The sequence below is a fragment of the Candoia aspera genome, chromosome 4 (genome assembly GCF_035149785.1).
Source record: "Candoia aspera isolate rCanAsp1 chromosome 4, rCanAsp1.hap2, whole genome shotgun sequence".
In the NCBI taxonomy this organism is placed as follows: Eukaryota; Metazoa; Chordata; class Lepidosauria; order Squamata; family Boidae; genus Candoia; species Candoia aspera.
Genome location: NC_086156.1, coordinates 86,717,502 through 86,744,070, shown reverse-complemented (window position 1 = coordinate 86,744,070; position 26,569 = coordinate 86,717,502). Strand labels below are relative to the sequence as shown.

Genomic DNA, 26,569 nt, shown 5'->3' with positions numbered 1-26,569 from the left:
CATCCTGTATGGTGTGATTTTGGGCTTTATATTTTAGTAGGCAGTAATGTCCTTTTCAATTAGGTATCAATGCCATGCTGGATCCCACAAAGGAAAGATATCAAAAGCAGCAAAGGAGTCATTTTTTCCTGGACCAATAAAGATATCATCTTACTTACTTGTCATTCCTTTAATTAAAATGGTCTGTCAGGGATCAGCAGACTATGGGTTGGGAGCCAGTTTTTCTAGGTCAACATACCAGCATGTGGAAGACTAATGCAGAGGTCAGCAAGCAGTGGGTCTCTGCTTAAATTTTGCATTACAAGGTACGCAAAGACTTCCCCATCCTCCTTCGACTCTGAGAATGCAGGGCCAAATAAGATTCAAGCATAATATATTCCAAGTAGCCAAGGGATGTTTTGATTAATTCATGTTGCTTTCCTGGGCCTTTTCACTGAATGGACATGCAGTAGCATATACAAGATTGCAAGGGAGTCAAATGCATGGTCCTCAGTCAAAGTAGACACATTCTGCCTGTGTTTTTTCTGTTATAACTGATACACAAGAAGCTGGAAAGAGAAGCCTATCAAAAGCAGCCTGGTGAGCCCTGAAAGTCTTGAGATGTTTCCAGATCATGCTTTTATAGTCCAATTGGCCACCAAGCTTCATGGTATCCAGACAAGCTGTCCTCTGATCCCCTTCACCCACCCACAATCATACTCTGGCACTGCTTCTTATCAGAGAATATTTATTCAGTAGAAAAATACAGAATAACTGTATAATGTGTTTCGGTTGATAGCGGTAGGCGCACCCTTGGACTCTAGCATCTATACTGACTCTCCCTTGGAATAAGCATTAGATTCTTTTTTGACTATTTCTTCTTAACGGGCATAATTATACCATCAAGGTATTCTTGGGAAGAGCAGCTGCCCTAAGGATGGTACAATATTGGCAATGACCAGATGGATTAAATTCTTTTTATTCAGATAGCATATAATTTCAAGGTCTTTCACTTTGGGGGCTTCTCCACATAAAGACATTTATTGGCATACTGACTTCAAAGGGTGATGGAAAAACATTCTCAGATGAATATTCTGTCCTTGGCCTTTCAAGAGTCTTGAAAAGGCTTTGCATGCCATTTCATTTCCATTCCCTCGCTGAGGCTATTCATAACCTCTAGGAAACAGAAAGGCAAACAGTATGTTCTCTGTAGCTCTTCATTCTTCCAATCTAAAAAAAATGAGGGATTGACTTTCTACTAGCTAGGGTAAGCATGAACAGGTTGAAATACGGCTCTTGGTCTTACTTTTTGGCCCTTCACTCTTCCCAGCCTTCAGCTCTTCTTTCTTCACCTCCTTCTTCTTTGCTGCTGTAGAGGAATGAAAACACAGCAGATAGGGATGAGAACAGAAAAGTGTGCTCCATCAGGCAACCCATGTCCTCTGACCACATGCAGCTGCGCCAAGTCATTATGTGGTTTCCAGAAGCTACCCTGTTCCTGAGATCATGCCCAAAATTTGGGGGCCAAATACCTATTTTGAATGACATTACTTTTCTTCATCCCCTTAACAGTTAACAATTTGATCAGTAAAGTGATTTGAAGTGCTGTAAACAAAGGGGAGATGGGGCATGACTTGGGGAGTAGACACAGGACTTTCCCAAGCAGTTTGTAAGCCACATGAACCATCTTCGAAGGCCAGATTCCCTATGCCAGTAGACCGATCCTATAGCTGCAGGATGTCAGCAGCTGTTTACGGCCTTGTAAAACAGAATGTTGCAGCATGGTGTCATTGTTCTTAATTCCTACTGAACTCTGTCCTCTTCTCCTCCATTTTTATCCTTCCAACAGTTATTATTTTGTGGCCACTGCACACACTCAGCCTTGGGTAAGCTATTTTTAGAAACTACCCCTTTTTTCTTTTTTAATAATTCTGCAAATCTTGGGAGCTGCTCTAAGCATACTAATGCCCTCTGTGGGTAATGCTATTTTGGCTATACAAATAACAGCATACCCTATGAAGACTGGAAATGACAATAACTATATTCTCCAGAAGTTGTCCATAAAAACATTATTTTGAGGAGAAAGCTGAAGGAATAGTATTCTAGGAAGAAATGTCAGTCATTAGGAGAAGGTTTGGAGAGAAGAAAGAGAAGAGGTTTGGAGAGAATAAAACTGTGGGAAATCTGCCATCCTGTGTTTTCAATAGACCTTAAAGCACACACTTGCATTGTGAATTCAAAATGAGCTTTTCACACCTAGCATCATTTATCTTGATGAAGTTATTTCTATAAACAGTCTTTAAAGCAGGGCTGTGAGAAGGCTAAGGTAAAGCCTTTCAACTCTAAAGGTAAAGGTTTTCCCTGCACAGTCGTGTCCAACTCTAGGGGGCGGTGCTCATTTCCGTTTCTTAGCTGAAGAGCCAGCGCTGTCCGAAGACGCTTCTGCGGTCATGTGGCTGGCATGACAGGCACGGAACGCTGTTACCATTCCACTGAAGTGATACCTATTTATCTACTTGCATTTGCATGCTTTCAAATTGCTAGGTTGGCAAGAGTGCGTGAGTGCAAGAGTGGTGAGTGCGGGAGCTCACTCCATCACGTGGGGCTTGGGTCTCGAACTTGCGACCTTCCCATCAACAAGCCTGGCATCTTAACCACTGAGCCATCGTGTCCCCTCTTTCAACTCTAAGTTGTCTTTAAATTAACATTTTTAACATGACAGAAAGGCAAAAATATTAAATGTATCAGCTGTAATCTTATTAACCATAATAATTAACTAAGAATGAAAACTGTATTGTAAACCAATGTTCATTCACTTAGTTAAAACAATGGACTTTATTATTCTTTAGTTTATTTTTGTAGATTTATAGCACACCTTTTCTCTGGTAGCTTGGGGTGGGGGCCATTATATAGGGATCTCACTGCATTTTATGCCAACAGCAACCATGTGAGGTAAATTGAAAGAAAAAGACTGGTCCAAGGTCACCTAGTGTGCATTTCCATGGCTGAGAGTAGACGTAACTTTGGGAGTCCCCAGTCCTATTTAAACACCATAACCACTACCTCGCTATTAAAATTTAATCAAATTCTGCATTTCTTGGGGGCCATCAACTTTTTAGAATGCTACCCTGGACCAAATGATCCCTTGGGCAATATCTATATATCTATATCTATATCTATCTATCTGAATGTTTTAAAGGGTGGACAAATATAAAGGAAGGCAGTATTACTAGTCATCTTGGTTGGGAATGATGAAAATTTTACTGTAATGCCACACATCCAATATAACCAAGTGGAGAAAAATTGGATTATAACAATAAAAATGTCTATCAACCTGTGTATGCAGGCATACTCCATCTCTCTGATAATCAGCCACTATACTGCTAATCTGATCTTTAATCAGACAACATGGCCTTTTTCCACCACTGATATGAAGTGTTATCTACCCATCCTTGAGTCAGTAGAAAAGTATACCAGTATGACTGGCTGTTCTCACTGCTGATCCCTATCCTGCCTCTAAAGCTTCTGTTCCCATAACTGCAATGATCTGGGTTCCTTCCACAGTAAAGAGCACATTTTTATATTCTTTGAGGCTGCCCTTAGACAGCGCTAGTATAAGACAGAAATCACTACTTTAATACTAGCGAAAGACAACACGGTTCTTTTACTCATGGCCTGGGGACAAGATGAAGGCAATGTTATGGGAACATGGTAAAAAAAAAGGTTGTCAGGGCATGTTTGTGCCATGGTTAGGTGTAAGTGAGGAAAGGCTGAAAGACAAATGTGAATTTAGAAAGCACAGGAACTTTAGAACAGAACAAACATTTCAGCTGCCAATAATAGTACAACACTCTGAGTAAAGCATGTTTAGATGAATTCAACAATTAAATTTAATAGCATGCCTCAGTACAGTCTCCTTTTATTCTTTTATCTCAGCTGGCGTTCTGTTAATCCTTCCTAAGAGGAATATGCTTTTCTTTCTTTCACACATAAGAACTGCTTTTGGCTAGATTATTTATTTCTTTATTTCTGATACTTTGATGTGTAAAGTTAAAGCATGTAACATTATACTTTCAAATCATGCTCCTCTGAAGCATATTGCACTATCTGGTCAAAAATTACAAATTCTCTTTAAGTGGTGTCTGCTGCAAAGATCTGTCAAGCAAGTGGAACAGAAAATGGTAGATATTTTCCTAAAAAGAGATCTTCTTCCATCGTTGTCTTTGGCATAGAACGTTACCACTGGGAATCCATGGGGGAGTCAAAAAACTCAAGTTGGTGTTGCGATTTTACAATCAAACCACAGCCCCTTTTTTACATGAATCAACTAATGCACTTAAAAACAGACCAGGGCTTCAACTGCACTGTTAAACCTGTCATCTTGACTTTTTTGACACCCCCTGCAGATGACTTCAGATGCTGCTAAAACATTTATTCAAGGTCACCCTATTTAATCACTTCTTATAAAAAGAAACAATTGGCTAAATTTACATTTTTAAAGGAGAAAATAAATGAGTTATTATTGCTTTATTCATCCCATCTATCTCCGGAAGGATATAAATCTAACTACGAATTTAACAAGCTCTATGTTTCTAAGACAGAATTTTACTACCTTGAACAAAGCAATCATATTGGGAAAAGGGAGAGAAATCTTGCAAGTTATTACCTTCTAGACTTAAAAAAATCCTTAAGCAATGTAATATTGTGCCATCTGTTGTAGCATCATTAATCATTTTTTCTTTAAAAAATTATTCTGAATTGTACAGAAGTTGTTTTTGAAGATAAGATAAATTTGTTTATACAGAAAGTGGGTTTGCCATGTTTATCACAGGATCAAACTACTAATTTTATTTTGCCTCTTTTGCTTAAAGAAATTGTCACTACAATCAAATCTATCAAACTGAAGGAGATCCTGCTTCTGATAATTTTCCAGATGAGTGATATAGAAAGTGTATTGGGTTTTGGTCTCTATTTTGTTAGAGATCTATCCTGAAGCCTGTTCAAATAAATCCCTAAACTAATCCTAAAAAGACAAACAAACATCCCAGTTTTTTCTAAACCAGGCAATGACATTACTCCATGTTCTAACAGCTGAGAAATGTGGATGCTGAGATTTTAACAGTTATTTTGTCCCTCAGAGAAGAGGGTATCCTTCCAGCTATAATGGTCCAGATCAGGCTAAATTTATAGAGGTCTGTCAAGCTTCAGACAATATCAGATTTTTACTGTTCTTGCTTTAATTCAAAATAAACAAGACCCAGCAGCTGTAATCTCTGTGGATGCTCAGAAAGCTTTTGTTATGTTCCATTTGCAGTTTTTGCTGGCAGTTTTGATTTATTTTGCTTTCTGTAAAGTTTATATTTGGGAGTGATATGATTTATTCAACGTCCAAATCATGGATGATTTACTAATGGTATACCCTCACTGCAGTTAAATTTATGTTGAGGTATACCTCATGGTTGTTCTTTTTCTTCTTTTCTTTTTAATTTGGCTTTAGGACCTCTTGCCATTCACATATAAGACAAACTCTGCCACCTTCCAATGGCCAATGTCATACCCAAAATTCTGAAAATATCAGTGGAATTACAGTAGGCCAAACAAAGTGTAAAACTTTGTTGCATGTTGATGATATATATATGTTTATGTATATGTATATGTAATATATATATATTTTACATAGACTAGAATTTTTATTCCTGCTCTTATCTCATTATTCAGGAATTTGAGGTCCTTTGCGGTTACTCTACATACTGAAGAAAATCAAACTAGATGCCATTGGGTCACAGTAATAAAATATAGTGATTTGGATTACTATTGTTGTCCGTCTATGACATTGTAGGAAGAGAGCTGTGTTAGTCTACGATGACAAAAAATCATAGCACCTTTTCCGACTAAAATTTTTTTTAAAGGCATAAACTGTCATGAGCTGTACCTCACTTCATCAGATGCATGGACTGGCTAGACTGATGTAGGATTTCAATTGGGGTAACGTGGTCAAGGGGAGAAAGGTGGGGGGAGAGGGAGGGAAAGATTGATTGGTTATATAAATGTAGGTTACACGTAAGACAGATTACGAATTTTTAATTGATAAGAACACCCAGGACACTCCATAGCAGACCTCAAAGTGATTCTTTTAGAAAAATGAGATTTTAACAGCACCACCCAGCAAAAAATCGTTGAGCTGACATGCATCAAAAGGTTTCAGGCAATCTCAGAAGATCTCAACAAACACTATGGGTTTTTAATATAGTACCATTATTAATTGATAAGATACTGGTAATCTGTCTCACATGTAACCTACATAATCAATGGATCTTCCCCTCCCTCTCCCCCCGCAACATTTTCCCCTCACCTCACCCCAATTTACATCCTACTTCAGTCTAGCCACACTACACCTGATGAAATGAGCAGCAGCTCAAGAAAGCTGATGCCTTTTAATAAAAATCGTTAGTCGGAAAACATGCTAGCAGACTCCTAGTCCATTTACTGTACCTTGGTGTAAGAATACTGAGGAACCCTTCTCAATAACAACATTTTTATTTAACTCCTGTTTTGACACAAATTCTAGATAATCTAGAATTCTCTTGAGTATTTGGGGTAATGCAATTAAGACGGCTATAGATTCAACATTGAATCTGAGATATTTGCTGTATGTTTATTCCATGGCATATTTACAAGATATTATATATATAGTTCTTCAGCAAGGACATCTTGCAAGGTTTTCATTTCATAAATTACAATTTTCTATTAAGAGAGGGGCATTAAACTTTCCACACTTCCAGGTTCATAACTGGGCATTTATCCTATCTTCGGTTACTGACTGGAGTAAGCAACTTCAGAGTTTAGCTCCTCCTTGGATTCAGCTTGAGAGTTATTATCTGACCCCACTGAAGCCCTGGCAGGTATTGTGCATGTAATAGTTTCAATACCTACACTAAGTACTGCAAGACATATATAAAAATATTGGCTCTAGCTTTGACCCACTTCGCCATGAGAAGGCTACATTGCAAGCCTAGTTTTAAAGTAGCTTCCAAATCTGTTCTTTGGATAAACTGAGCCACTCATTGCACTTCTGATCAACTCACCTCTGAAGAAGCTGTTCTTAAAACTTTGTAGAATTAAAAAATGAGTTTGAATTAAATCTCAGAATGCTTCTTAGCAGTATATTCAACTTAACTGCTTGTTACAGTATGGTTCTGCATCTATCACTGTTTGTTCAGGAACGGTATGTTCTTCATTGAGTTACCAGTATTTGGAATCTATCAAGCTATCAAGAACTATGGATATTTTGTTCAGGGGTCGACTAAGGGATGAATTATGCAATGCTGGAAGGTGAAATCTATATTGAATTGAGCAATATTGTTGATAATGGACTCTACGTGGGGCTGGCCTTTGAAGTAATTCAGAAGCTGCAGTTGGTACAAAATGTGCCAGCTATACTGCTAGTGGGGCAAACCTGCCACTAAAGAATAACATCAATATTACAGTTGGTTCCTAACCAGCTTCCAGGCCCACCGCATGGCCCTATATGGCATAAGACCAGGAGATATCAGGAACTATCTGCCAGAGTTGACTCTGTATGTCCACTCCAAACAACCTGGGGGATCTTCAGAAGTGGAGCAGCATAAAAACCAAAGTAATAAATAAGTCAATTAAAACCATCAAAACCAAATGAGACTTTGACCTTGACTGTGGGTGATTTTGAATGATAGTGGGTGCCAGTTACTGTATAGTTTTATATTTGTCCTTTGTTGGTTTGTTACTAACTTTTTTACTAACATAACCCTAACATTTTTGGAGACCTGTTTACAACATTATTTCCAGACCTTTCCTCCCATTTTTTTATTACTCTACTTATTAATTTCATGGTTGTATGGATTCTTTAATGCTGTTGCATGCACTGATACTTTTTAATACATGAGGATAATAAAATAAAACAAATAATATGCAAAGTTCAAATTCATTAAGGATCCCTGCTTCAAAAGAGTAAATAGAAGATTAGTATTCCTCATATAATTTATAGCAAAGCTATCTTTCTTCCCCTCCTTCTAGTATTTGGCCAAATACTAAGCAAGGTTCGAAATGGAGCAGTACACTAATGCTAAAACGGTGTTTTAGACAAGTTTGGATATTGCAGAATTGTTTTGTGCAAAGTGTGATGAGTGCCACAACACAACACACTAAACCCTAAACTTGAGTTAACAAAACACAACTGCTGTATTCACATTACACATATACAACATGTATGCTGCTGTTCTGTATATGTTCATAAACCATATGTAATTTAACGAGATGGCCTAGTTCCTACCAGATGCCAAACTACAAAGAAAGTAAGATAAAGATCTCCTGGTCACTTGGAGACAAGTCCATATAGTTTTCATGGCAACACTACAGAAATAAGTTTCCATTGCCTTCTTCTATAAACTACCCAAATCCACTTTTAGCTTAGTCTCACATCATGTGCCATATTGATATGAGGTGCACAGGCAACAGTATTTAGGATGATCAAAATACAAGATTTGATCTTGCAACTAAATCGCATCCACACTAAGAGGATCATCCATTGTACTGGTTATATGGATGCTCTCAAATGCCAAGTGCCTTTTCTCTACTCCATCCTCACTCCCTTGTTGAGTTTTTCCCCAGCATCCCACACTCTTCATGTGTAAGGACCTCCCTTCCAAATGACCACCTTTGAAAGGAGCAACATCAAGAAGGAATGAGTGAGATATGGATTTCAGGGAGCAAAGAGAAGCTTGTGGGACAAGAGGGTATGACTGATGATGAATTGACCCTGGAGGAACTGGGGGTGCTAGAAATCAGTTAGGTAGCAGGGCAGAGCAGATGGAACAATTCTTGTCTGAGATTAAAGAGTGAGGAAACACACACACACACACACACACACACACACGCATGGAAACATAAGCAAGAATCTTGTGATTGTAGCAATTCCACAGAAATGACTTTTACGCATATATCATGTTTTTTGGAGAAGAAGAATGAGGAGGAAATAAAGTCCTCTTCAAGTCACACTTGATTCCTGGTGATGTCATGGACATATGTATGTATTTTCATTGGCAACAGTACAGAAGTGGTTTGCAATTGTCTTATTTCAGACCTTTTTTTCAGCTATGCAGTTTAATCTACAGGTAGACCTTGCTTAATGACTGCCCTGTTTAGCAACTGTTCAAAGTTACAACGGCACTGTAAAAGTAACTTTACAACTGCCACAGCATCCTGCAGTCACATGATTGCCATTTCTGTGCTTCACAGCCGCTTCCAACAAGCAGAGTCAATGGAGAAGCCAGCAGTAAAATCACAAGTCGTGGTCACACGATGTTTCATGTAACAACCATGGGAGATTTGCTTAATGACCACAGTGGAAGTGAGGCTGTAAGCCCGTTGCAGTCATGTGATGTTTTGCTTAATGACTGTATCACTAAGTGACAGTGTTGCTGGTCTGAATTGTGGTCATTAAGTGAGGACTACCTGTATAACTCTGGGATATCCTTGTGGTCTCCCATGCAAGTACTTACCAGATCTGACTCTGCTTAGTTTTCTGAAATCAACCAAGGCTGGCAAGGTTTTGCCCCCTAAGCAGATTTTATAGAATAGGTATGGCTTTTTCTTCACTTTTTACCAAACATTCAGCTAGTTATACAGTTCAATTTTGGATGCAATTTTAAACAAACATGATTGAGCCCAAGTGAGTTTACTTTTGAGAAGATATGTAAAGGATGTCTTCTCCTATTCCTTTCACCAGCATGGTTAATGGTCACTGAAGGTGGGAGTATTAACCAAACGTCAAAAGGCAACAAGTTTAGAGCAGTTTGGACAGGTTTTGTGTGAATTGATGAACCATAGACTAATCATCCAGCACATCAGGATTTAAACCACAGTTTTAAGAGTCTGCAAACAATAGTTTCAGCTAAATATGGGTTTGAACTACAGTCACACGTTATTGAGCAAAAGCTGTTACTCCAATTCCAGGTGACTACAACTACAGATAGAGATGCTGATAATCTAGAAAGCAAAAACAGACAGGCAACTGTAAACTATAAGTAATTATAAACCTTAGTTTGATTATTCATCAGAAACTCAAATTATAATGTGATTTCTAAGTACAAGATAGTTTAAAGTATTTTAGCCATATTTGTGGCCAAACCATGTAAACTCAGAAAATAGGATTGGGTTAACCAGGAATTAGTTAATTGAGAGTTTGCATGCCTTAACACAGTCTTAGGGTCAATTTAGGTCTACTTAATACATTTACTGTAATGTCTTAAAATAAATGCATCAGCTGAAGTGACAGGATGGGGTTTTTTTCCCATTAAAACCATTATGCCCCCACTTTTTGAACAGGAACTACAGCTTGGAGAGAAGCTTGGATTTAATGTTTCCTTTCTTTCCCATCCTTCTCAAAACAACCCCATATTATTGCTATTTGTTCTGAGTTATTATATTTTTCGGGACTATAGTCAAGGGATAAATTGATACTCCTTAATCCGCACACCATGGTCTCAGATCAGGTAGCAGACACACGTAGATTTGGTTTTAACTTTATTGCTTCAAGCAAGACATTGAAATAACACATAATTACATAATGAGAAATTATTTCCCAAGTGGGACCCTTTAAGATAGTTCAAGCTAACAAACTCATCATTTCAAGCCATTGATAATCCTGTTGGGGCTGATGGGGGAGCTAGTCCAAAACACGTGATTCAGACCATTGTGTTGCAATGTCAGTCAAAAATGTTAAGAAATTGTACCTTCCAACTGTTACTTTCCAAGATAGAATAACTCTTCAAACATCAAAAATTATTATATTGTCTCCTACTGATCTTAATGCAAAGGTAGTCATTTTCCATGTGGTTCATTTATTTTAAAAAATCTCTCTTCAAAATCAGTCTTTTAAGAAAGAAGAAAATAAACACTGATGAGCAATTTGCCATTTGTTGAATGATAAAAAAATCAAGAGCTGTTTTTTAAAAGGGGTATTAAATATTAAGGCTAAGTACTAATCTCATGATTTGCTTATTTTACATTTAAATGTATGTGAATTGGTATTAGAACCAAATCCTCCAATTCCGGATTTAGGAGTCCTACCTAGAGAAGATTTATTATTTCATCTATGGAGCCCCCAAGCTTTTTAAAAATTATTTCTTTTTTCACAATACTCCCCTATTTAGGCTATTCAGTGCAAAATCAGCTTAAACTACAGCAGGCTAAATCAGAAAAGAACTGGATTGTAATGCTAAGTCACAAACCACCAAGATCCAGTTTTGGCTTAAGAACCTGAGATATGAGCAACCTTTATTGCTAGGCATGTATCTCTTTTCCCTTCCTAGACACAAATGAGTAAATAAGTCAGGAATTCTGTGAATCACAGAGTGCTTCTTTTCAACAGACCAAGATCTGATGGGAAACTGCTTTAGAACACGTCAGGATATTAAGCCATTGTTAGGCTTTAGTATAATATATTGGTTTGTTCCAAAGATGTTAACCATAGTTTCAACTTTCAGATGAAATGGGCCACTGTGGTAGATTTCAGTTACAGGTAGTCCTCACTTAATGATGGTAATTGGGACCGGCAACTCCATCACTAAGTGACTCGGTCATAAAGCACAATGTCACATGACCACGCTGACTTATGACGGCAGTCGTGGCAGTTCTGCTTGCTGTCATTAAGCCAATCCCATGCAGTCATTAGGTGTGATGTCATGTGATCACCATTTATGACCTCCTGCAGCTTCCCCATTGACTTTACTTGTTGGAAGCCAGCAGTGAAGGTAGCAAATGGTGATCATGTGACCATGGAATGCTGTCGCCATCATAATTGCGAGCTGGTTCCGAAACGCCCGAATCATGATCATGTGACTGCGGGGATGCTGCGATGGCTGCAACTACAAGGATCTGTTGCAAGTCTCCTCGTTCGGTGCCATCGTAATTTTGAACGGTTGCTGAACAAGTGGTTGTTAAACGAGGACCACCTGTAATGATGCCCCCAATTTCCAAGCAACAGGTTTTTGGGGAACAATAAAAGTATAAAAATTAATACATTAAAAATAATTGTTATTTTTATTAATGCTAATATTAATATTTCATGGTATTTAGAAAAGGTGCAACTGGCAGACACCACCTGAAAAGAGACATTTCTTCTATTAAAAGTTACACAGATTAATCCATTGACTTAGCAATTGATTCATCAAGCAAAACTCATACTATGGTTTATTTAACAAGGCAGCAACCCTTTCAATGGGGTAATATTTCCTCTCATCTCCTCCACTGAATTTACTTATTAAATTTATTACAATCCTTGCAGAGAAGGTGGGACATGGAGCCTATTCTCACATCTAGGAGTTTATGAACATATATTGGAGTCAGACAAGTGTACAGTATTGGAACATTTTCTTTTAAAAGATTGGTTCCTTAATTGCTCGTCATCTTATAAAAAGCGAGGAGTTGATCTCTTCCCCCAAGCCAGGGTCCATGAGATTCCCCATCTGCTTTTGGTGCATGGACAGAGTGCAGACATTAAGCAGTTGCAAGCAGGTGGGGGTTACAGATGGGGATTAGGAGTCGTAGGCCATTCAGAGACGTTTCAGCCCCAGCACCTCTCATTTTAGAAAGCACACTCTCTTGCATGACCCTGTGCCCAGCCCATTCCCATTTAAGCTCTAAGGCTGCACTCCATACCTCCCAATAAAGCCACCACCGGGACTGAGTCTTTTCTCCCAGCCTGTCTGGCCCCTAATATAGCCTGGTGCGGAGTGCTGAGCCATCACCCAACGCGATCACTAATAGCACAGCAGCCGCAGCCGCAGCTGCAGCCCCACCCCCATCCCCATCCCAAGGGAAGGTTGGTCCAGCTGTCGCCTGGACTCTGCCAGAACCTGCACGGTCAGCTTTGCTCCAAGATGCTTTGCATAGTTCCTGGGAGAAAACAGGAGCCCAAAGAGAGACGTGGAACCCACTCAGCAGTCGCAGGGAGCAAACTTCGCCTCTCTCTGCAACCGTCCGCATGTTAAAGCCGGTCCCTTCTTTATTCCAATTCACTGCCCCACACACCTCTGAGACACTACATGGAGGGGAATGATTTAACAGGACTCAGATCCCCATTTGCTCTGGCCAGTGAAGCTAGATCTCACACACTTTGGCTTTTCCCAGAAAATCAGTTTGGACCGTTCGGGTGGCTTTGCTTAGGGGAGGCCCAGCCGATTTCCTGTTACCAAGTCACAGGGTCCCACTTTACCGAGGACAGTCTTCTGTTTTGTCTTGAAGGGCTGCCCACTTCAAGTCTCATTTAGAGATAAAAAATGTAGGAAGGGAAGGCAGCCAGCAGGCCCAGAGTTGCCCATCAGCATTTAGCATCTGTGCAGCTGGTCACCGCCTCATGCTGCTCCTGCCTTTATTGATTTAAATACATTTAAATTACAGTACTTATGTTCCACATTTGCATCTCTATCTATAGAATAGCAGAGCTGCATTTTATGCAACTCTGTAGCCTCCTTGGTGGCACTGGGCACCCTAATGGGCAGCACTAAAGAGTGCTACTGCTCTTAAAATTGTACAAGCATAATGGAAAATATTTTCCATGACACCATCATTGGTGACAAAAGTATGTCTGCATGGTAGCTCTGTGAGTCAGCACTTGGAAGAGGAAGAAGTAGTGGAAGTGTATTTGTTTGTTTGTTTGTTTGTTTTTATCATGCCTTAATTATTTTTATAAGTAACTCAAGGTGGGGAACATACCTAATACTCCTTTCTGTATGGTACATGTACAGGTAGTCCTCACTTAATGACCACAATTGGGACCAGAATTTCAGTTGCTAAGCAAAATGGTCATTAACTGAATCCAACCCAATTTTACAACCTTTTTTGTGGCAGTTGTTAAGTGAATCACCACAAGTATTAAGCAAATCACGTGGTTGTTAAGTGAATCACGCAGATCCCCATTGATTTTGCTTGGCTGAAGGCAGCTGGGAAGGTTGACAATGGCAATCATGTGACCACGGGACACTGTGAAGCTCATAAATGCAAACTGGTTGCCAAATGCCCAAGTCGTGATCACATGACTGCGGGGACACTGCAACAGTGATAACTGTGAGGACCAGTCGTAAATCATTTTTTTCAGCCCCGTCATAAGTCCAAACTATCACTAAACAAATGGTTGTTAAGCAAGGACTACCTTATGTAAAACACATTTAGTTGGCATACTATGGGAAAAAGAGGTATATTGTCAGGACAGGCTCCTGGAAATATAAACAGACAGAAATGATTGTTTTTCCACCAGCCAGAAAAACATACATATACATACCAGCCTTACCATTTTCCTTTTAGCTCCTCAAAATGGTGGTAATTTAAAAAAAGGTTGCTTAATTGCTAGGAAAAAGCAAAACCTTCTGATTTTTTTTAAAATGGACTTGAATACTTAGCAGGCCAATTGTGCTCAGAAGGTAAGAAGGGTTGGTTAGTACTTGGATGGGAGATTAGCAAGAAATACTAGGCCTTTAACCTAGACGGAGAAGTCGAAAAAATGTCCCAGCAACAAAGCTTGCAAGGATGCAGGAGTCAAGCTCAACTCAGGGATGACTAACTTTTTGCTATCTGATTTTCATTGGACTGGCAGGGCAAAATTTAGGGCTGGCTGGGGAATTCTGGGAGTTGAAGTCCACATGTCTTAAAGTAGCCAAGGTTGAGAAACACTGCTCTAAGCATTAAGCCACTCATCTTGTTTCATTGGACCCGATCCATTATGCTGGGCAGAGGGGTGGGCAGAATTCAGAAATGTTTAGCAGAATCCATCAGCATTTGAACAAGGGCACATGCAATTAGAGAAGGTGGGGGGGTTGTGTTTTGTTTTGTTTTATGGTTTCTAAAGAGGAAGAAGGAAACTCTTGGGGTCACAGTGTCTAACTGTAAGTTCCCCCATCTTAATCATTTACTTCCCAATATAAAGGTCTGTGCTCCCCCACCCCCCAATTCAGGAGGGTTCCCCTGCACATACCATGCAAACATGAAGCAGTAAGCAAGGGTAACGTCTGTGGTTTTACCTGCCCATTAATTAGGAAGGAAAGACTTACAAAACTTGACTTGCTAATCTCATTCTGTCATTTGCATTTAGTGCCAGCTGGTCTGCAGTAGCCTGCCTGCCTGCCTCAGCAAATGTAAAATAAGGCTGTTGCATCCTGGAGGCATATAGTCATTTCTTTTGAACTGCTGATCATCCCCTCTCTTTCGCTTTTAAGGATCTCAGTTTAGGATCTTCCATTTAGATTTGGGGCTGGACTGTTGCCCTCGTAGGCTTTGTTTGGGAGACCTTAACCTAGGATAGTGATCATACAGTATTTTCTTGGAAAAAAATAAAGGACAAACCTGAAAAAGGGGCCAACCTCAACGAGGCTCATAAGGATAATAAATAAATAAATAATTGTTTCTGTTTATGTCTATGCTTTACAAAGAAAAATCCAAGAGCAAAACCAAGAAAAACTTTACAAAAATGCAGATTCAAATAAAAATATCTAAAATCAAACAGTATATATAAATGTATTTTAACAAGACAATTCGGTTTCCATATTTTTCACATGAATGTGAAAGACTGTGCATTAAGTGGTACCATTTGTACGGTAAAAGTGAAATGACCCAAATAAAGAACAAAAGTGAGTTTCTGAAAAATCAATAAATTCAAAGGACAGCTTTCTGAAATAAAGGACTGTCCTTTATCGTAAAGGATGCACGGTCCCTGCACCTATATCTCTTACATCCCTTGCTGTGAGTGCCTCTCTGACCTTTCGTGGGCTCCATCTCACATTGCCTCTTTGGGGACCCTCTGTCCTATTAGGGGCATGGAGGGAGTAGGGTTTTCTGCTCCAAGAAAGCAGGCATGGCCAAGTTTATAATTAGCAGTCTGGCTTTAAGCTGCTTTCCCTCAGCCCCGAAAGTAATTCAACCCACAGGCTGAAGCAGAATCCCTTGGCATCAGCACTCTGGTCAAGCCTGGCCTCTCGGTTTACTTTACTTGCTTCTTATCAAGGAGTTTGCTTTCACCCTGCAAACTCCAGGCACGGCTCTTCCAAACCCAGAAATACAAATTCTCCACTATGCAAGGCTTCAAAGAGAAGGACACCCCCCAAAATGTGAAGATAAATCTCAGCAGCAAACTGTAAATTCAGCAAAAACAAATAACTGAAAACATGCAGGACTTCTCTGCTCTATCTCAGCTAGCACGCCTCAGTGTGTACTCCGCCGTTACAGAGACACACAACTATGCATGAGTCCACTGAGCAGAGATGAAAGGTACAGATCGTACACCTTTAGACTGATTTGCCTAGAGTCTGAATCTAATGCACATCTCCGAATAAACGTTATCTGCATGCATCCTTATGTGCATAAAATGAGTCACAGTATACATCTTCCCCTAAGTGTCATTATCCTGGGGGACACCACTATGTGCATATACCCAGAAAGCTTATCATAGTATGCTCAGAAGTGAGAGTCAAAGAAGCTGAATCAAAAAGTAGGGCTTCCTGGGTTTAAATTATAATGCTCAAAACTAGAAGATTTGTATGCCTCACTCTTAAAAATCTTGTGGTGATATGTAGTCCCAGCTAAGAGGTAAGATGAAATGCTGTAGATTCAGACGTGCAACATAAGCACCAAGTATTCCGTTTCTTATTCCATTTTAACTCACCATTGGACCTTCATTTAAACATTTTGAACAGTCTCTGTTCCAATATCTATATGAAATAGAACCAGGCATCTGCTCCATGGGATGCACAAATCACGTTGCTGGAAGTCCAGTCATATAAAACACCCACATTCTTCACACTGTTCAAGTATATGTTACACAATTAACATGCAGTCACCAACTTGACTTTCTCTCCATATCAAGAGCAGGATTCACAAACAAAGGTACCAAGCACACACACTAGCATCACCATCCACATCCACAGGGAATTACAGTTGGCACATAGTAGTACTTTTATTACTTTATTTTATTTGAATATCTATGTCATCACCCTTGAAAACACTTTTTAGAATGGGGGATATATAAAAATATAAGTAAGTATAAAGCCCAAATATAGGACAATGTGATCTCCAATTCAGTCTTCCCCAAATAGGAATAGCCAGAATACTCAGCATGGCAGAACCATGATGAACTGAAGTTCTGGGATATGAAATATCAACACATCTAGTGGGTGATAGTAGTGGAAGTTCCTCTGTCACTGCTAAAACTCACTCCCTGTTCAAGTTGCATACAGTGAACAGTATAATCTAATGTTATGGCTCCATATAACACTGTTCCACAGTTTCACAAAATAGACACAGAATATAGACTGGGGCCATAAATTATAATTGAATGCATGGATTAGCAACTTGGTTTAACTATGATTCATTTATTACTCATGGAGTATTGAATAAACCACAATACATGGGGTTCATACACCACACTGTAATGGGTGTAATTAAGCCATTAATTTGCAAACTGTAATGGGTGGATCCACATAGCCATCTAAGCTAAAATCAAACAAGGTACATAATAGTTTGACAAGATGTGTGAAGTAGGTCATAAAATGCATTCCAGTCTAATCACAAAATTCTTTATTCATGAATATACAGTCATGGCCTATGTTTATATAATATCTACCTCCACATTTCTGTTGGAGATGTTAACAAATCTGCATGCCTCATTAGCATGTAGATGAGTTGATCCCATGATGTAAGTCTCTATGTGCAAGGAAGCTGTTTGTTGCCACTCCCACTTCCTCTCTCTTCCTCCTTCTTCCACCAACTGAGGAGGCAGCAAGCATGCTGCTCTCTCTTCCTCCATTATGGCCACATGCTTGGGCCTTGAAGAAGGGTTTTTGCCATTTTCTGCATGCAGCTCTTAGCAGCTATGAGGGCTAAGAGTTCATTAAGTTTAGGGAACAGAAGAAACAAAGAATCTTCATTTTTCCACTGACGATGGATGTAACTGAACCAAGAACAAAATCAGTAAGACTCTTTTTACTTTTAAACCTACTTTGTCTAAGCCTGTGATTCTTTATGCTTGGGAGGGCTGAGTATGTGAGGTCAATAACCTGTGTTTCTCTGACATGTTCATTAAAGCTATTTAAGATAATATTCTTTTTCTGTGCACAGGTTCTCTGCTGTGTTAAGCTCTGCTCCATTCAGTGGTCCTAGCTGTCCACTAATGGCTTCATTGGGTTATGGGCCCAGGTTTTTACAGAAAGAGAAATTTTGTTTTTGGGCTTGGCTTTTTGTTGCATGAGCATTGTTGTTTTTGAGAGAATATTCATTGTAAATGCTGAGGAGGTTATCTTGCACAAGGAAGTAGCCTTAAGCATAAAGTGAAGAAACTTTTTCCTTTTGAAGTGATTTTTAAATCTTTTGCTTAGACAAGATGGCCAGTGTATTCCCACCTTACAATCTGCTAATTTTTAAACTCAGACCAGGAGAGTTTTATCCCTGGAAAATTTGGGTGGAAAGGCAGGCAAAGATTCTGAATCTGTATAATATTTTGAAAGAACATCCTCCTAGTCCAGATTCAGAAAGCTATGCAAACTAGGTAGCCAATGATCTTAAACTCCAAGGACTAATTATGAGTTCCTTAGATGGATCAATGTTGATACAGATCCAGCACAGAGAAACTGCAAAAGGAATGATAGAGGAATTGTTTAAGCTCTTTGGGGAAGGAGAGATTCCCAAGTTATTAATTTGGTGAGAGAGTTATCAAATGTAAAACTGCAACCAGATGCAGACATTGATGAACGTATTTCCAAAGTTCAGTCATTATTGCACAAGCTTGCTTGTAATGATGTGATTTTGGATAATAGAATTCAAGTTGGATTTTTATTAGGATCTCTCCCTCAGAGTTATTCAAGTTTTGCTGCCAGTTATAGGGGATCAAGACAACCCCTCTCAGACTTAATTCAACAATTAAAGTCCGATCATAGCAGGCAAGCCTCCTATAGAAATTCAAAGCAGACTCATCATGAGGCAGGCTATATTACAAAGCCTCAAGGCAAAGATGGTGGTCAGGAGCAGAAAAGTGATTCAAAGACAAAGAAACCCATCAAGTGCCATTTTTGTGGAAAGAGTGGGCACTTAAAGAAAAATTGTTGGGCCAGGAAGGCAGATCAGAAAACCAACAGAGAAAAGGCTCCAGAAACAACTCTTGTTGCATTTTCAGCAATTAATAAAAGTTGCTCTTCTTTTATAATAGACAGTGGTTGCAGTATGCATATGATCAAGGATCAAGATTGCTTTATTGAATTGAACCCAAGTTCAAAGGAAGAAATCAGTTTGGCTGATGGAAGAACAATCCCTGTGAAAGGGGAGGGGCATGCCCTCCTAAGGTGTGGAAATGGAACCACCCAGAGAAATATGATTGCAACTGACATTTTATATGTTCCAGATTTGAGAATGAACCTGATTAGCACATCTGCCCTCATGAAAAAGGGACATACTCTTCTATTTAAAGGTAACAAATGTAAAATAATGGATCAAAAAGGTGTCTTTTTAACAGGATTCCTAGATCAAGGTTTGATTTTTCTCAATTGTGAGAGGCCAGACATGACATGCATGGCCAGTCACCGAGGAAAGGAGGACCACCCTGTGGCACAGACAATTTGGTCGCAGAGATTCAAATGCAATTCTTCAAATGAAGAAAAATGGATTGGCAAGCAATTTGGAAGTCAAGGACTGTGGTAAGGCTGATGCAAGGTGCAAAGTCTGCATACAGGGAAAGGCCACTAGGCCTGCAATTCCAAAACAAAGCACCAGGTGCTCCAAGCAGCCCCTGAAGCAAATTCACACTGAGCTGTGTGGGCCAATTCAAGCATCTGTTGGGGGTAACAGATGGGGGGAAGTAGCAATGACAGTTACTTACCTACAAAGTAGATTACCAACAAAAGGAACAGAGCCAAATAAGAATCCTCTAACCAATAGCCTTGCAGAAGGGGGAGGTGATGATGACTTATTCAAAGTACCTTACCCAGTGTTTCCAGATGCAGTGAGCAGGCAAGTCCAGAGAGAGGAGATTGAGATGGAGACTCTGCCTGAGTCAGATGATGAGAAACCAGGAGAAACAGAAGTGGTAGAGATGCAGTACGATCCAGACCTGAGTTCTGTTCCGGACCTGAGACACTCATTGCGACCCAACAAGGGAGTTCCAGCCAAGCAACTGTCCTACCCTGCAGGGGTGGCATTGCCAAAAGAGCCTGTATCATGAAAGGAAGTGCAACAGCTCCCGCCAGCTGAAGCAAGTAAGTGGAGGAAAGCAGCCCAAGAAGAGTTTGAGGCTCTGCAACACAACAACATTTGGCCACTCACAAAGTTACCTGTTGGCAAAAAGGCAATTGGTTGCAAGTGGGTCTTTAAGACCAAACAGAATGAGAAGGGAGAAGTCCAAAGGTACAAAGCTTGACTGGTAGCGAAGGGCTATTCACAAATGTATGGGGAAGATTATGACCAAACTTTTGCACCTGTTGTGACCCACACAACAATTCAACTTCTTTTAAGTCTAGCAGCAAGCAGAAATATGCAAGTGGAACATAAAGACATTAAGACAGCATTCTTCCGGGGGGAAATTCAGGAGGAGTTATATGTGCAACAACCTGAAGGATTCACTGATCCAAAGAACAGGCATTTAGTGTGTAGGCTTCAGAAGGGGATCTATGGGCTGAAACAAGCAGCCAGGGCCTGGAATGTGAAATTAAACTAGATGCTAATAAAGCAAGGTTTCACTCAAGGCAAAGCTGATCCCTGCCTTTACACACGACACAAGAATGGCAGAGACATGTTCATTCTGACATTCGTGGATGATTTGATTCTCTGTTATGAGGATCAAAAGGACATTGATGAAATTTGAACAAAGAAGTAGAGGTGAAATGCCTTAGGAAGGAGAGCTACTACTTGGGGATACAAATTGACAAAGGATGGAAGTTTTCTCCTTTGTCAGAGGCAAAAGATTGTAGAGTTATTGGAGAGCCTGGGGCTGGAAGATGCAAAAGCAATGCCAACTCCAATGGAAACAGACTTTCACAAAGTAAAGGACACTAGTGAACTGTTGCCTTAGAACAATGGCTACAGAGAGGCCATTGGGAAGCTGTTATATCTGTCAACCACAACAAGGCCAGATATTTCGACTGCAGTGGGGATCCTCTGCAGAAAAACCAGCTCACCCACCCAAAGGGACTGGTTAGGCATTAAGTGGGTGGCAAGATACCTGAAGGGGACTGCAGACCTGAAGCTTAAGCTGCCAGCAACTGATTCTCCTGAACTAGTGGGGTACACCAATGCAGATTGGGCAGAGAATGCAACTGATCATAAATCCACTAGTGAGAATGTGTTTTTGTTTGGGGGAGGGGCTGTGAGCTGGGCTGGTCACAAGCAGACTATATTGGCATGCTCAATTACTGAAGCGGAGTATGTCTCAGTGGCTGAGACATGCGCAGAGGTGCAATGGCTCAAGTATCTACTTGAGGATCTGGGGGATAGTGTTCCTGCTCCAATAAGAGTCTTTGAGGACAACCAAAGTTGTATAAGACTCTCTCTAGCAAAGAAAGTGGGAGGGCAGACCAAGCACTTGGATGTTTGTTACCACACAATTAGAGAGGCACAGGAGATAGGACTAATAAATTTGTAGTATTGTCCCTCAGAGAACATGATCACTGACATCCTGACAAAGCCACTTGCAAAGGGTGCCTATCAAGGCCTACAAAGTGAGTTAAATCTTGTGTAGGCATGATGCATGAATCTGATTTGAGAAGGGGTGTTGGAGATGTTAACAAATCAGCATGCCTCGTTAGCATATAGATGAGTTGATCCCATGATGCAAGGTTAACAGCTGAGCATAATCGTAGCCTTACACATGTAAGGATACCCACGAACAATACTAAGCACAATCCACTGTGGAGCAGCAGGTATGGTGTCCAACTTAGGGGATGAAATTATCAGTTCCCAGGCCAATAATGATTCAGGAGATGGTTTATCAACAGCCCCTGCAAGCTCCTTTATCAGCTAATAGACCTGCCAATTTGCCAGTTTACAGAATGGCAGGAAAAAAGAAAATGAGGAAGACACCACCCCAATGTATTCTACTAGTTGTAGAAGGGAAATCATTCAGTTGCTTGAATTCTTGAACCCTCCTTCTTTCTTCTTAATAAATATTGCTGAAAATACTTTGTGAGAATCATGCTTGGATCTGGAAATACTCTGAGTTTTAGACAGACGCCAAGACCCTGGCGAAGGACTTAAGTGAACCTACTTTCATGCACAATGGTGGACATAAACCCCTGTGATGCATACAACTTTGCAAATATAATGATTTCATATAGGCCATTTTTAAAAAAGCGCATCCATCCTAGTACATGTAATATTACAATCAGCATTCCTAAGATAGGTAAATCTATGTGGGAAAATAAATCTCAGACAATCCTATACTGCAACACAATCACATTTCAGCATATGATCTGGAGAAGATCCAAAATATTTGGAGAATCAAAGTCTAGATAAATTGAGTTAGACAATTGAATTAGATAATTAGGACTGAAATTGGGATTGAAACTGATATCATGGCAAGACAAAAAGTCTAGCTGGAGTGTCTAGCATGACAATAGGAGACCTGAATGTGTGCTCCTTTCATGCAGTTCTTAGGTGGCCTCAGAAAATGTATCTCTGGGCCTAGCATCGCTTCCAAAACTCTACCAGATAAAATTATGCGATAAACTACACAGTAATACATTTATGGGGGCACAAATCCCTAAAAAATGGAGTATAACCTAGGAAGATACATTAACAGTGTAATCACATGGATGCCTTCTTAGAAGTAAATCCACTGAAGTTAATGGGATTCACTTCTAGTAACTACATTCAGGATCATAGCTAAAAAAATAACTGAATAATTGCCATAAACAGCTTTTGAATTGCATACTGGAGGGATGTATCTGGGGCAATTACTGGGAAAGACTAAGAGAGACAAGAGAAATGAGAAAGAACAAAAGGGTTTGTGGATGTGCCTTAAATTTCCATTGCACCTTATCTGTAAAAATAAGAATCCTTCAAGGTGATTTCCATATAGTTTTCTATGCTACAGTACAGACATGGTTTGCCTTTTTTCAGGCTGCTTCTCTTAAAAAAAATTCTCAGTCTAGCCTACAGCCCTGGACTCTTCTGGTAGTCTCCCATCCAAGTACTAATCAGGTCCAACCATACTTAGCGCTTTTTGAGATCAGCCAATTGGGCAGATGTATATTTAGAAATAGTTGCTACCACCTTAATAATAAAACAAGGGCCAACTCTTGAAGGACAACTTCAAGGCCCTGCTTTCCCGCTATCAGTCTTCATCTAGAACTTGAACTAGACAGCCCTTCAACAGAAGCCTGTAGAGGAGGGGTACTCAGGTCCAACTTGCCTGATTTTCTACCTGAGTTTTTCTAAGGTTTGACTTTCTTGAAAGGACTGAGCAAAAATGATTTACTGTAGGAAAGGAAGATATACTCGCTTCTGGTAGGTGGTAGATCTGCTATCCTGCAGCACCTGATCTCCTATACCAAATCTGTACTCATAAGGCATCTTTGGCTCAGATCAACCTTTCAAGCCCATCTACTCTGGTGCATCAATCTCTCTCTAAAATGGGCTTCTTTTGCATTTCATATTCATCTCTTTACCAACATACTTATCTAGCATCTTTTCTTTAAAAAAACAATCCCCTTGACAAGGCGGGCAGGGCTTCATTGCAAGAGCCATCCAAAAAGCTTTTTCTCTGACAAGTTCTCCTGAAAACAGGAAGAAGTGTTGTTCTAAGTTTAATTTCATCAATGAGTATTCATGCTGCACCTTACAGCAATAAATGTGCCTCCTCAGTTGGCTCACAGTTCAGGTTGTCTGCTGGTCCTCAGTCCTTCTGGGTCCATAACTGAAGCATGATCTAAACAGATGACTGAAATTCCTAGCTCAAAGTTCACAACTTTAGCCTGTTGTTCCAGCTCCCAAGTTTTCATCTCTCAACAGGCCACTTAGGACTTTTTTTTCCTTCATAGATACTTGAGGGTTTAGCCAAAGTTCCTAGATCATAAGTTGATGTTTGATGATAGACGTAAAGCACTCACAAACATACACACAGGACCACCCCCACACACCAGTCCTCCTACTTCAAATCAGCTGACTGCGCTGCCATCTATCCATAGCAACACAATGCATCCTCTCTGTCGTCATACACTTCTCACCTGTTTATTTCTTTATGCTGGGCTGATGACACCTGTTAGGTGACAGTGATGTGCAATGCATCCAAGACCTTGGCAGTGAGGTATGGAAAAGTTGGCTCATCTTCTCTCTTGGCACCACAAACCTGGTGCCACATTTCCATAGTCTCATCTACATCAGTTTCTTCTCCTTCCCAGCCCTTCTTTGGTATGCCACACCCTCTGGGAGATCTGGGGGGCAGCACATGTTGGATCCTAAGCTCCCTAAGCTGGCCTGATGCCCTGAGGAGCTGCTTATGATCAGGATGGAAATACTTAATGGTCAGTCCATTTGACTTCTTTCTTACAAGGAATGTAACAAAGCATCATTTTGTACTTGGTCTCAGGGAACATGCTGTCTTTGGATAAGTCCTGCTGAACCTCAGTTCCTGTAAGAAAAGGAACACGGGTTGCATTCTGTGATGGGCTACTGTGGCACAGGTCTGGAGGCCACAGAAAAATAATCAGTTCCCACTTCTTGTTTCAGTGATAATTGCCGAGAGTAACAGTCCATTCCCTGGGTCTGCAGAACAGAGAATTCAAGCAAGCAAACCAAGTCAACATTTGAATGCCTGCTTGGAGTGTAATCAAGTCATTTCATTGCTTCACACAATTGAGACGGTACATTTCTGCATCCCATACAGGATTAGGAACATGTGTGATCTACTTTTTTAAAAAAGATTAATCTCCAAAGCCATCATTCAAAATTATAATGAATAGCAAATACACAAGTTTAACTCCTGTTAAAACAATCTGAACCTAGCTAGGGTGCTGGCAGTTATCGTCCTTTCTGAAGAGTTCCAGATTGAAGAAAGCTGTCCTTGGGGAAAGGGAAGATTCCCATGATAGAGGTACCAGATCCCATCCCTGTGCAATTTGTAATGTCAAGGCAATTTCTGCTGGGTGGGAGGATTGGATAAATGTTGCCGCACTGAGCAGGCAGAGGGCAAGGGGAGACTCATGGATCACACAAAATTCTTGCTGCAAAGTTTGCCCTTAAGATGTTACAAGGGCGAAACGTAGGTGATATCACAACATGATTCCATCAATTTGCCATCATTGTGGTTAGGAATAGATATGTTCACAACTGAACTAGCAAGTCAGGTGTGCAGGTGGCAGGCATGAAGGTAGCATAGTTGGGGCCTGGTCCTAGCCCACTTTACTCAATTGTGGCATGCGATAGACATTTAACTTTCCATAAAGAGGAAAGCTGATCTTGAATAAGTGTTGAACTATACGTATGGCTGGGGTAGTCAATCCAATTTATTCCTGTCTCCATGGCAAATGTTTTCCCTAATCTGAGAACAGTTAAAATGCACAAAGAAAAAGTTCCAAAGTGCTGGATTGTACATGTTCCACTTTCTGCCTAGGTTTAGATGGAGTACTAGGTTTCTTCTGCCTTAGCATCGTATCTCAGTACAGTGACATTTGGTTCACTTGGGCAGCACATAGTGCAATCCCTATCCTTTTATACTGCATTTTCTTCCAATCCTATATTTATTAATTTCTATGACTGTGATTGCACTATAACACTTTCTAGTTATTATAACCACTCTAGAGTGGGTGGTTTTCATATACTTTGATCTGAGCTGATTTCCATTGTTTATCCGCAATGGGAATGAGGAGGGATTTTTAAACAGGGTATCTATGCATGATCTGTGTTTCTTAAGAATGTCTTTTTATTATATAAGTGCTTAGTTGCAAGCATTTTTAAAAAGCTGTGCATGCGTACAGTATATGCAGTTACCAGATATAGAAACCAGCCAACCCAAAACAGCAGCAGTAGTTCCCATTTCTGCTGTCCTAGTGCTAGACAGCAGCTTATGGCCTGTGCTTATGCTGTAAAAACCAAGTGACCAAGTGATCTTTCAAATTCTGGTCTATTTTTCCCACCACTGCAACTTTATGCATTGGTATATAGCATTTGACTGTGTTATAAACACAACAGATATTAGATTGCATTTTTTAATACATGCCCACAAAGCCACAGTTCTATTTGGGGAAATATATTAGCAAATATACTGCTGTCTCCAGAAACTAGAGGGTCTCCACTGTAAATTCTGCTCAGATTGTTTATGAGAAGTGACTTTGTTTTGCATATTTAATCCCTCCAATTAAAAATTTCCTGCAGTTAGACTTTTATAGTAAGCATGATGTCAGCCAATGAATGACATCTAAACAACTCTGATTCTTCATGCACAACTAATAAATCATTGCTGATATCTATATACAGCTATTAGAAAGGATTAATTAGCTGTGAAAGAAGGGATAAGAGTAAACAACCAGGCAAATAAGTATAAGTTATCATAAATGATGTAGCCATCTGGTGAGAGGGTGAGAGGGTG

At 40.0% G+C, this 26,569-nt stretch overlaps 1 protein-coding gene across 1 annotated transcript in view; it reads right to left on the bottom strand.

The window, feature by feature from the left end:
- MYBPC2 (myosin binding protein C2) overlaps positions 1-26,569 on the bottom strand; it is a 67,301-nt gene that overhangs the window by 38,817 nt on the left and 1,915 nt on the right. Inside the window, exon 2 of the mRNA XM_063300976.1 lies at positions 1,286-1,348. Coding sequence (XP_063157046.1) covers positions 1,286-1,348 — 63 coding nt within the window. The remainder of the gene's footprint in view (positions 1-1,285; positions 1,349-26,569) is intronic.